This window comes from Notolepis coatsorum (assembly GCF_963971535.1).
Source record: "Notolepis coatsorum genome assembly, contig: SCAFFOLD_204, whole genome shotgun sequence".
Lineage (NCBI taxonomy): Eukaryota > Metazoa > Chordata > Actinopteri > Aulopiformes > Paralepididae > Notolepis > Notolepis coatsorum.
In genome coordinates, this window is record NW_028170755.1 from 77,960 (window position 1) to 91,734 (window position 13,775).

The 13,775-nt window shown below is 39.9% G+C and overlaps 1 protein-coding gene across 1 annotated transcript in view; it reads right to left on the reverse strand.

The window, feature by feature from the left end:
- LOC311248450 (lysine-specific demethylase 6A-like) overlaps nucleotides 1-13,775 on the reverse strand; it is a 128,753-nt gene that overhangs the window by 50,800 nt on the left and 64,178 nt on the right. The window contains exons 11-12 of the mRNA XM_084339326.1: nucleotides 12,000-12,129; nucleotides 875-980 (exon numbers count right to left, since the gene is read on the reverse strand). Of these exons, the coding sequence (XP_084195452.1) occupies nucleotides 875-980; nucleotides 12,000-12,129 (236 nt within the window). The remainder of the gene's footprint in view (nucleotides 1-874; nucleotides 981-11,999; nucleotides 12,130-13,775) is intronic.

Here is a 13,775-nt window from a genome sequence, read left to right on the forward strand (position 1 = left end):
GAAGGGCTTCGCTCAACCAATCAGAGAGGGGTCTGCAGAAATGGAGTTCAACCAATCAGAGAGGGGTCTGCAGAAATGTGGCTACGAAATGTAGAGACGCGTACAAGCAGAGAGGAGGAGGAGGAGGAGGAGGAGGGTGTCATGGCAGCTTGTGTTCTTCTCCCTCGGTAACCAGAAAATAAATGACAATTATTTTTTAGAGCACAAATACAACATTCACCATCACCTCTGTCAACATGTATGTCTGTCTGTCTGTCAACATGTCTGCCTGTCTGTCAACATGTCTGTCTGTCTGTCAACATGTTTGTCTGTCTGTCTGTCTGTCTGTCTGTCTGTCTGTCTGTCTGTCTGTCTGTCTGTCTGTCTGTCTGACTGTCTGTCTGTCTGTCTGTCTGACTGTCTGACTGTCTGTCTGTCTGTCTGTCTGTCTGTCTGTCTGTCTGTCTGTCTGTCTGTCTGTCTGCCTGTCTGTCTGTCTGTCTGTCTGTCTGTCAACATGTCTGTCTGTCTGTCTGTCAACATGTCTGTCTGTCTGTCTGTCAACATGTCTGTCTGTCTGTCAACATGTCTGTCTGTCTGTCTGTCTGTCTGTCAACATACTCTGTCAACAAAAAGACCCATTTAATCAGATAATATTTATTTTTTATTCAAATTGAGGATTGTGTATATATATATATATATATATATATTTAAAAAAAATGTAAGTAATTTAAAAAAAAAATTATAGACATTCGAAGCTTCGTTCGAATACTTCAATTGGAAAGTGACATTGGGTACAGCCCTACGTATCAATATGGAGGGATGCATTCACCTCTGTTTTACCACAGTGTAAAAGAGGGAGGAGCCCGGCCCTGCAGTAGGCGGAGCCTCTTACCCAGTTTGAGCGCTCCAGCCAGGCCTCTGATGACGGTGACCGGGTTGGAGGGGTTTGTGCAGAACTGGTGGAGCGGAGGGAAGAACGCATCCCTCTTGTTCTCCAGCTGCTCCCGTGATGAGGAGGAAGGTGAGGAGGAAGGTGAGGAGGAAGGTGAGGAGGAAGGTGAACACAGAACTGTCAACAAACAGGTCCTCCAGACAGAGAGCAGTGGCGGCTGGTGTCATATTCACTCAGTAGTTACAGTAACTACAGTATATAACCAGACCTGGTGCCAAACCAGACCTGGTGTCATATTCACTCAGTTACAGTAACTACAGTATATAACCAGACCTGGTGCCATATTCACTCAGTTACAGTAACTACAGTATATAACCAGACCTGGTGTCATATTCACTCAGTTACAGTAACTACAGTATATAACCAGACCTGGTGCCATATTCACTCAGTTACAGTAACTACAGTATATAACCAGACCTGGTGCCATATTCACTCAGTTACAGTAACTACAGTATATAACCAGACCTGGTGTCATATTCACTCAGTTACAGTAACTACAGTATATAACCAGACCTGGTGCCATATTCACTCAGTTACAGTAACTACAGTATATAACCAGACCTGGTGCCATATTCACTCAGTTACAGTAACTACAGTATATAACCAGACCTGGTGTCATATTCACTCAGTTACAGTAACTACAGTATATAACCAGACCTGGTGTCATATTCACTCAGTTACAGTAACTACAGTATATAACCAGACCTGGTGCCATATTCACTCAGTTACAGTAACTACAGTATATAACCAGACCTGGTGCCATATTCACTCAGTTACAGTAACTACAGTATATAACCAGACCTGGTGTCATATTCACTCAGTTACAGTAACTACAGTATATAACCAGACCTGGTGTCATATTCACTCAGTTACAGTAACTACAGTATATAACCAGACCTGGTGCCATATTCACTCAGTTACAGTAACTACAGTATATAACCAGACCTGGTGCCATATTCACTCAGTTACAGTAACTACAGTATATAACCAGACCTGGTGCCATATTCACTCAGTTACAGTAACTACAGTATATAACCAGACCTGGTGCCATATTCACTCAGTTACAGTAACTACAGTATATAACCAGACCTGGTGCCATATTCACTCAGTTACAGTAACTACAGTATATAACCAGACCTGGTGTCATATTCACTCAGTTACAGTAACTACAGTATATAACCAGACCTGGTGCCATATTCACTCAGTTACAGTAACTACAGTATATAACCAGACCTGGTGCCATATTCACTCAGTTACAGTAACTACAGTATATAACCAGACCTGGTGCCATATTCACTCAGTTACAGTAACTACAGTATATAACCAGACCTGGTGCCATATTCACTCAGTTACAGTAACTACAGTATATAACCAGACCTGGTGCCATATTCACTCAGTTACAGTAAATACAGTATATAACCAGACCTGGTGCCATATTCACTCAGTTACAGTAACTACAGTATATAACCAGACCTGGTGCCATATTCACTCAGTTACAGTAACTACAGTATATAACCAGACCTGGTGCCATATTCACTCAGTTACAGTAACTACAGTATATAACCAGACCTGGTGCCATATTCACTCAGTTACAGTAACTACAGTATATAACCAGACCTGGTGCCATATTCACTCAGTTACAGTAACTACAGTATATAACCAGACCTGGTGCCATATTCACTCAGTTACAGTAACTACAGTATATAACCAGACCTGGTGCCATATTCACTCAGTTACAGTAACTACAGTATATAACCAGACCTGGTGTCATATTCACTCAGTTACAGTAACTACAGTATATAACAAGACCTGGTGTCATATTCACTCAGTTACAGTAACTACTGTATATAACCAGACCTGGTGCCATATTCACTCAGTTACAGTAAATACAGTATATAACCAGACCTGGTGTCATATTCACTCAGTTACAGTAACTACAGTATATAACCAGACCTGGTGCCATATTCACTCAGTTACAGTAACTACAGTATATAACCAGACCTGGTGCCATATTCACTCAGTTACAGTAACTACAGTATATAACCAGACCTGGTGCCATATTCACTCAGTTACAGTAACTACAGTATATAACCAGACCTGGTGTCATATTCACTCAGTACTACAGTAACTACAGTATATAACCAGACCTGGTGTCATATTCACTCAGTTACAGTAACTACAGTATATAACCAGACCTGGTGCCATATTCACTCAGTTACAGTAACTACAGTATATAACCAGACCTGGTGTCATATTCACTCAGTTACAGTAACTACAGTATATAACCAGACCTGGTGTCATATTCACTCAGTTACAGTAACTACAGTATATAACCAGACCTGGTGCCATATTCACTCAGTTACAGTAACTACAGTATATAACCAGACCTGGTGCCATATTCACTCAGTTACAGTAACTACAGTATATAACCAGACCTGGTGTCATATTCACTCAGTTACAGTAACTACAGTATATAACCAGACCTGGTGCCATATTCACTCAGTTACAGTAACTACAGTATATAACCAGACCTGGTGCCATATTCACTCAGTTACAGTAACTACAGTATATAACCAGACCTGGTGTCATATTCACTCAGTTACAGTAACTACAGTATATAACCAGACCTGGTGTCATATTCACTCAGTTACAGTAACTACAGTATATAACCAGACCTGGTGCCATATTCACTCAGTTACAGTAACTACAGTATATAACCAGACCTGGTGTCATATTCACTCAGTTACAGTAACTACAGTATATAACCAGACCTGGTGCCATATTCACTCAGTTACAGTAACTACAGTATATAACCAGACCTGGTGCCATATTCACTCAGTTACAGTAACTACAGTATATAACCAGACCTGGTGTCATATTCACTCAGTTACAGTAACTACAGTATATAACCAGACCTGGTGCCATATTCACTCAGTTACAGTAACTACAGTATATAACCAGACCTGGTGTCATATTCACTCAGTTACAGTAACTACAGTATATAACCAGACCTGGTGCCATATTCACTCAGTTACAGTAACTACAGTATATAACCAGACCTGGTGCCATATTCACTCAGTTACAGTAACTACAGTATATAACCAGACCTGGTGCCATATTCACTCAGTTACAGTAACTACAGTATATAACCAGACCTGGTGTCATATCCACTCAGTTACAGTAACTACAGTATATAACCAGACCTGGTGCCATATTCACTCAGTTACAGTAACTACAGTATATAACCAGACCTGGTGCCATATTCACTCAGTTACAGTAACTACAGTATATAACCAGACCTGGTGCCATATTCACTCAGTTACAGTAACTACTGTATATAACCAGACCTGGTGCCATATTCACTCAGTTACAGTAAATACAGTATATAACCAGACCTGGTGCCATATTCACTCAGTTACAGTAATACAGTATATAACCAGACCTGGTGCCATATTCACTCAGTTACAGTAACTACAGTATATAACCAGACCTGGTGCCATATTCACTCAGTTACAGTAACTACAGTATATAACCAGACCTGGTGCCATATTCACTCAGTTACAGTAACTACAGTATATAACCAGACCTGGTGCCATATTCACTCAGTTACAGTAAATACAGTATATAACCAGACCTGGTGCCATATTCACTCAGTTACAGTAACTACAGTATATAACCAGACCTGGTGCCATATTCACTCAGTTACAGTAACTACAGTATATAACCAGACCTGGTGCCATATTCACTCAGTTACAGTAACTACTGTATATAACCAGACCTGGTGTCATATTCACTCAGTTACAGTAACTACGGTATATAACCAGACCTGGTGTCATATTCACTCAGTTACAGTAACTACTGTATATAACCAGACCTGGTGTCATATTCACTCAGTTACAGTAACTACAGTATATAACCAGACCTGGTGCCATATTCACTCAGTTACAGTAACTACAGTATATAACCAGACCTGGTGTCATATTCACTCAGTTACAGTAACTACAGTATATAAGCAGACCTGGTGTCATATTCACTCAGTTACAGTAACTACAGTATATAACCAGACCTGGTGTCATATTCACTCAGTAACTACAGTAACTACAGTATATAACCAGACCTGGTGTCATATTCACTCAGTTACAGTAACTACAGTATATAACCAGACCTGGTGCCATATTCACTCAGTTACAGTAACTACAGTATATAACCAGACCTGGTGTCATATTCACTCAGTTACAGTAACTACAGTATATAACCAGACCTGGTGTCATATTCACTCAGTTACAGTAACTACAGTATATAACCAGACCTGGTGCCATATTCACTCAGTTACAGTAACTACAGTATATAACCAGACCTGGTGTCATATTCACTCAGTTACAGTAACTACAGTATATAACCAGACCTGGTGCCATATTCACTCAGTTACAGTAACTACAGTATATAACCAGACCTGGTGTCCATATTCACTCAGTTACAGTAACTACAGTATATAACCAGACCTGGTGCCATATTCACTCAGTTACAGTAACTACAGTATATAACCAGACCTGGTGCCATATTCACTCAGTTACAGTAACTACAGTATATAACCAGACCTGGTGCCATATTCACTCAGTTACAGTAACTACAGTATATAACCAGACCTGGTGTCATATTCACTCAGTTACAGTAACTACAGTATATAACCAGACCTGGTGTCATATCCACTCAGTTACAGTAACTACAGTATATAACCAGACCTGGTGCCATATTCACTCAGTTACAGTAACTACAGTATATAACCAGACCTGGTGCCATATTCACTCAGTTACAGTAACTACAGTATATAACCAGACCTGGTGCCATATTCACTCAGTTACAGTAACTACTGTATATAACCAGACCTGGTGTCATATTCACTCAGTTACAGTAACTACAGTATATAACCAGACCTGGTGTCATATTCACTCAGTTACAGTAACTACAGTATATAACCAGACCTGGTGTCATATTCACTCAGTTACAGTAACTACAGTATATAACCAGACCTGGTGCCATATTCACTCAGTTACAGTAACTACAGTATATAACCAGACCTGGTGCCATATTCACTCAGTTACAGTAACTACTGTATATAACCAGACCTGGTGTCATATTCACTCAGTTACAGTAACTACAGTATATAACCAGACCTGGTGCCATATTCACTCAGTTACAGTAACTACAGTATATAACCAGACCTGGTGCCATATTCACTCAGTTACAGTAACTACTGTATATAACCAGACCTGGTGCCATATTCACTCAGTTACAGTAAATACAGTATATAACCAGACCTGGTGCCATATTCACTCAGTTACAGTAAATACAGTATATAACCAGACCTGGTGCCATATTCACTCAGTTACAGTAAATACAGTATATAACCAGACCTGGTGCCATATTCACTCAGTTACAGTAACTACAGTATATAACCAGACCTGGTGTCATATTCACTCAGTTACAGTAACTACAGTATATATAACCAGACCTGGTGCCATATTCACTCAGTTACAGTAACTACAGTATATAACCAGACCTGGTGCCATATTCACTCAGTTACAGTAACTACAGTATATAACCAGACCTGGTGCCATATTCACTCAGTTACAGTAACTACAGTATATAACCAGACCTGGTGTCATATTCACTTCAGTAACTACAGTATATAACCAGACCTGGTGTCATATTCACTCAGTTACAGTAACTACAGTATATAACCAGACCTGGTGCCATATTCACTCAGTTACAGTAACTACAGTATATAACCAGACCTGGTGTCATATTCACTCAGTTACAGTAACTACAGTATATAACCAGAACTGGTGTCATATTCACTCAGTTACAGTAACTACAGTATATAACCAGACCTGGTGCCATATTCACTCAGTTACAGTAACTACAGTATATAACCAGACCTGGTGCCATATTCACTCAGTTACAGTAACTACAGTATATAACCAGACCTGGTGCCATATTCACTCAGTTACAGTAACTACAGTATATAACCAGACCTGGTGCCATATTCACTCAGTTACAGTAACTACAGTATATAACCAGACCTGGTGCCATATTCACTCAGTTACAGTAACTACAGTATATAACCAGACCTGGTGTCATATTCACTCAGTTACAGTAACTACAGTATATAACCAGACCTGGTGCCATATTCACTCAGTTACAGTAACTACAGTATATAACCAGACCTGGTGCCATATTCACTCAGTTACAGTAACTACAGTATATAACCAGACCTGGTGTCATATTCACTCAGTTACAGTAACTACAGTATATAACCAGACCTGGTGTCATATTCACTCAGTTTCAGTAACTACAGTATATAACCAGACCTGGTGCCATATTCACTCAGTTACAGTAACTACAGTATATAACCAGACCTGGTGTCATATTCACTCAGTTACAGTAACTACAGTATATAACCAGACCTGGTGCCATATTCACTCAGTTACAGTAACTACAGTATATAACCAGACCTGGTGCCATATTCACTCAGTTACAGTAACTACAGTATATAACCAGACCTGGTGCCATATTCACTCAGTTACAGTAACTACAGTATATAACCAGACCTGGTGTCATATTCACTCAGTTACAGTAACTACAGTATATAACCAGACCTGGTGCCATATCCACTCAGTTACAGTAACTACAGTATATAACCAGACCTGGTGTCATATTCACTCAGTTACAGTAACTACAGTATATAACCAGACCTGGTGTCATATCCACTCAGTTACAGTAACTACAGTATATAACCAGACCTGGTGCCATATTCACTCAGTTACAGTAACTACAGTATATAACCAGACCTGGTGCCATATTCACTCAGTTACAGTAACTACAGTATATAACCAGACCTGGTGCCATATTCACTCAGTTACAGTAACTACAGTATATAACCAGACCTGGTGCCATATTCACTCAGTTACAGTAACTACAGTATATAACCAGACCTGGTGCCATATTCACTCAGTTACAGTAACTACAGTATATAACCAGACCTGGTGCCATATTCACTCAGTTACAGTAACTACTGTATATAACCAGACCTGGTGCCATATTCACTCAGTTACAGTAACTACAGTATAATAGACCTGGTGCCATATTCACTCAGTTACAGTAACTACAGTATATAACCAGACCTGGTGCCATATTCACTCAGTTACAGTAACTACAGTATATAACCAGACCTGGTGTCATATTCACTCAGTTACAGTAACTACAGTATATAACCAGACCTGGTGTCATATTCACTCAGTTACAGTAACTACAGTATATAACCAGACCTGGTGCCATATCCACTCAGTTACAGTAACTACAGTATATAACCAGACCTGGTGTCATATTCACTCAGTTACAGTAACTACAGTATATAACCAGACCTGGTGTCATATTCACTCAGTTACAGTAACTACAGTATATAACCAGACCTGGTGTCATATTCACTCAGTTACAGTAAATACAGTATATAACCAGACCTGGTGCCATATTCACTCAGTTACAGTAACTACAGTATATAACCAGACCTGGTGCCATATTCACTCAGTTACAGTAACTACAGTATATAACCAGACCTGGTGCCATATTCACTCAGTTACAGTAACTACAGTATATAACCAGACCTGGTGTCATATTCACTCAGTTACAGTAACTACAGTATATAACCAGACCTGGTGCCATATTCACTCAGTTACAGTAACTACAGTATATAACCAGACCTGGTGCCATATTCACTCAGTTACAGTAACTACAGTATATAACCAGACCTGGTGCCATATTCACTCAGTTTCAGTAACTACAGTATATAACCAGACCTGGTGCCATATTCACTCAGTTACAGTAACTACAGTATATAACCAGACCTGGTGTCATATTCACTCAGTTACAGTAACTACAGTATATAACCAGACCTGGTGCCATATTCACTCAGTTACAGTAACTACAGTATATAACCAGACCTGGTGCCATATTCACTCAGTTACAGTAACTACAGTATATAACCAGACCTGGTGTCATATTCACTCAGTAACTACAGTAACTACAGTATATAACCAGACCTGGTGCCATATTCACTCAGTTACAGTAACTACAGTATATAACCAGACCTGGTGCCATATTCACTCAGTTACAGTAACTACAGTATATAACCAGACCTGGTGTCATATTCACTCAGTTACAGTAACTACAGTATATAACCAGACCTGGTGGCATTTTCACTCAGTTACAGTAACTACAGTATATAACCAGACCTGGTGCCATATTCACTCAGTTACAGTAACTACAGTATATAACCAGACCTGGTGTCATATTCACTCAGTAACTACAGTAACTACAGTATATAACCAGACCTGGTGCCATATTCACTCAGTTACAGTAACTACAGTATATAACCAGACCTGGTGCCATATTCACTCAGTTACAGTAACTACAGTATATAACCAGACCTGGTGCCATATTCACTCAGTTACAGTAACTACAGTATATAACCAGACCTGGTGCCATATTCACTCAGTTACAGTAACTACAGTATATAACCAGACCTGGTGCCATATTCACTCAGTTACAGTAACTACAGTATATAACCAGACCTGGTGTCATATTCACTCAGTTACAGTAACTACAGTATATAACCAGACCTGGTGCCATATTCACTCAGTAACTACAGTAACTACAGTATATAACCAGACCTGGTGTCATATTCACTCAGTTACAGTAACTACAGTATATAACCAGACCTGGTGCCATATTCACTCAGTTACAGTAACTACAGTATATAACCAGACCTGGTGCCATATTCACTCAGTTACAGTAACTACAGTATATAACCAGACCTGGTGTCATATTCACTCAGTTACAGTAACTACAGTATATAACCAGACCTGGTGCCATATTCACTCAGTTACAGTAACTACAGTATATAACCAGACCTGGTGTCATATTCACTCAGTTTCAGTAACTACAGTATATAACCAGACCTGGTGTCATATTCACTCAGTTACAGTAACTACAGTATATAACCAGACCTGGTGTCATATTCACTCAGTAACTACAGTATATAACCAGACCTGGTGTCATATTCACTCAGTTACAGTAACTACAGTATATAACCAGACCTGGTGCCATATTCACTCAGTTACAGTAACTACAGTATATAACCAGACCTGGTGTCATATTCACTCAGTTACAGTAACTACAGTATATAACCAGACCTGGTGCCATATTCACTCAGTTACAGTAACTACAGTATATAACCAGACCTGGTGCCATATTCACTCAGTAACTACAGTATATAACCAGACCTGGTGCCATATTCACTCAGTTACAGTAACTACAGTATATAACCAGACCTGGTGTCATATTCACTCAGTTACAGTAACTACAGTATATAACCAGACCTGGTGCCATATTCACTCAGTTACAGTAACTACAGTATATAACCAGACCTGGTGCCATATTCACTCAGTTACAGTAACTACAGTATATAACCAGACCTGGTGCCATATTCACTCAGTTACAGTAACTACAGTATATAACCAGACCTGGTGTCATATTCACTCAGTTACAGTAACTACAGTATATAACCAGACCTGGTGCCATATTCACTCAGTTACAGTAACTACAGTATATAACCAGACCTGGTGCCATATTCACTCAGTTACAGTAACTACAGTATATAACCAGACCTGGTGCCATATTCACTCAGTTACAGTAACTACAGTATATAACCAGACCTGGTGCCATATTCACTCAGTTACAGTAACTACAGTATATAACCAGACCTGGTGTCATATTCACTCAGTTACAGTAACTACAGTATATAACCAGACCTGGTGTCATATTCACTCAGTTACAGTAACTACAGTATATAACCAGACCTGGTGCCATATTCACTCAGTTACAGTAACTACAGTATATAACCAGACCTGGTGCCATATTCACTCAGTTACAGTAACTACAGTATATAACCAGACCTGGTGTCATATTCACTCAGTTACAGTAACTACAGTATATAACCAGACCTGGTGCCATATTCACTCAGTTACAGTAACTACAGTATAGAACCAGACCTGGTGCCATATTCACTCAGTAACTACAGTAACTACAGTATATAACCAGACCTGGTGTCATATTCACTCAGTTACAGTAACTACAGTATATAACCAGACCTGGTGCCATATTCACTCAGTTACAGTAACTACAGTATATAACCAGACCTGGTGCCATATTCACTCAGTTACAGTAACTACAGTATATAACCAGACCTGGTGCCATATTCACTCAGTTACAGTAACTACAGTATATAACCAGACCTGGTGCCATATTCACTCAGTTACAGTAACTACAGTATATAACCAGACCTGGTGCCATATTCACTCAGTAACTACAGTAACTACAGTATATAACCAGACCTGGTGTCATATTCACTCAGTTAATTTAGTCTTTTACTATACATGTTATTATACGCTCACTCTATACAGTGTTTATACATGTAGCTTATTATACGCTCACTTGCCTATACAGTGTTTACATGTATAGCTTTGATTTGTCCCTGTACACTGTTTTTTATAGATGCACGAATGCCTAGAGAGTGAATGTACAGAATATGTTTTAAATATTAGCTTTAATGTCCTTCTATTTTTCTGTTTATTTTCTGGCTTAAACATCTGGCCCCCAGGGACTACAACTGAACACTAGCCACCCTGCTAATGTTGGCATATTTACAGTTTTAATTTGTATTCATTTAGAAATGTATAAACTGTTGATTGATATGCACTGTCCCTGATCAAATAAACGGAGTAACCTAAACTAAACTTATGCGCCGCTATTGTTCATTTGTATATATATTTATATTTTTTAAATTTGTTTGGTTGCCTTGCTTGTTTGGTTGTGTTCAGACTGTTTTTTGTATCGTCTTTGTAATTTTATTTATTTATGCGTTTGTTATTTGTGTGTTTGTGTTTCACTGCAGATAAGTGCCATGTCCAGGCTGTTTCGTCTCTGGCTTGTCTGGACTGTGACTTACATAGATGCTGGGCGTGGGTGGGTTGAGTTTGTCCTTGGGCAGGACCGGGGAGGGTGGAGGCGGGAGGCGCGGAGGGGGACACTTGTCCAGGAGGATGCTGCTGTTCGATAAGCCGTTCTTCCCCAAGTTCCTGTACAGGAGAAGCAGACAGTAAATACACACTGTTCAGGCACACAGGCGTGGATCCGTGCAGAGCTATGGATCTTTACTATACCATCTCCAATGACATACAGATTGCAGCAGTATTATATTACATAGATGTTGGGATAAAAAAAAAAGTGGATTTAAATAATGTACCTTTTTGAACAAAAAAGCATAATAACAATTGTATAACGAAAGAAAATCAACGACAGGTTGATTTTTCAACTTCATGCGAATTCTGCCAATAACGGCATACGACGTGTTTCAAGTTCATATTTCACCCACGGAGTCTTGGCTGATGCTGTAGGACTCAGCACAACTCTGCAACGCTTCAATACTGCCACCTGGTGGCTGATCGGCGAGTTGCCAAACCGGAAATGGCCGTTGCAGCTCGGTCCGTCCCCTAATTCCGTCCGGCCACTAGTTTATCGTCCCGGGACTCAAGACACACACCGTGGATATGGATCTTTGCCATAACTCAATAATCCACATGATTTGGGCGTATATTAGTATTATACAAACCGGAACTGGATCGCCTCGATCCACATCACATAACTGGGATCTGTTTGCTCCACTCTCATCGCCCAACGCTACGAGGAAGCTGCCGTGAGTTTCAGCATTTGTTTATAATTTTCGATACAAACTGCTCTGATCAATATATCACCCATACTACATAAATCATTTAACGTCGGTCACGGAATTATAAACAACCCCCCCCCCCCCCCCCCCTCCGTTCACCCGCAGATGATCAGTCATAACGTTTAGGACCATGTACAGTTGACATTTTTAATATAGCGTCGATCGGTATCAAACTGCATTTGATGACCTAATATGCATTTGTGCCTATATCTCACGTTCTATGAAATACTGCAGAAAACGATAAAAACATATTTATACTCTAGACAGTATTTTCGTATGAATGTGTGAATGAAAAAGTAAAACGTTCCTACATCCTGAACGATAGATAATCGATGTTGAATGGGCCATAGTAATGTCAATTTAGCAATACAATTTAAAAAGTTATAGCCGTGCAAAAAAGGTGAACATCTCCATAGACTTACAGTGCTGGCAGAGATCAAACAGCGATGGATATAAGAGTGGCAGAGAATGGGTTAAAGGGGACATGCATTGCTATTCCTAGCACTATTTGGGCAACTTTAAACAATTCCTGTGAGTCTATTGAACACATCTGTAAGCTTTTATAAATAAAAAAAAAATGTATTGTTTTATATTTCTAATCAAGTACTCAAAAGCCACATTTTTCTCCCTTTGGATTTCAGGCTGTGTTGGCCTGGCTCCACCCATAAGCACTTTGAGTGGCAGTCATCCACACAGTCTGCGACTGGCAGACAGAGAGAGATAGAGAGAGACTGAGGGGGATACTAATTCATTTCGCTGCGGGGGGCATAATCCCACGGGACAATGCATTGGTAACTTGTTTCAAATGACAATATATACCCCTGTGATTATTATTGTACGGATCGGAATACAGGCGTGCGCGTGGGAGCATGCGCAAAGATATTACAGTGATATGCTGGTGCTCGACTGCGAGGGAGAGAGAGAGATAGAGGAGAGAGAGAGGGACACACGGAGCACTGTGTAAGCGCTGCGTGTGTGTGAGAGAAGACGGGTCCC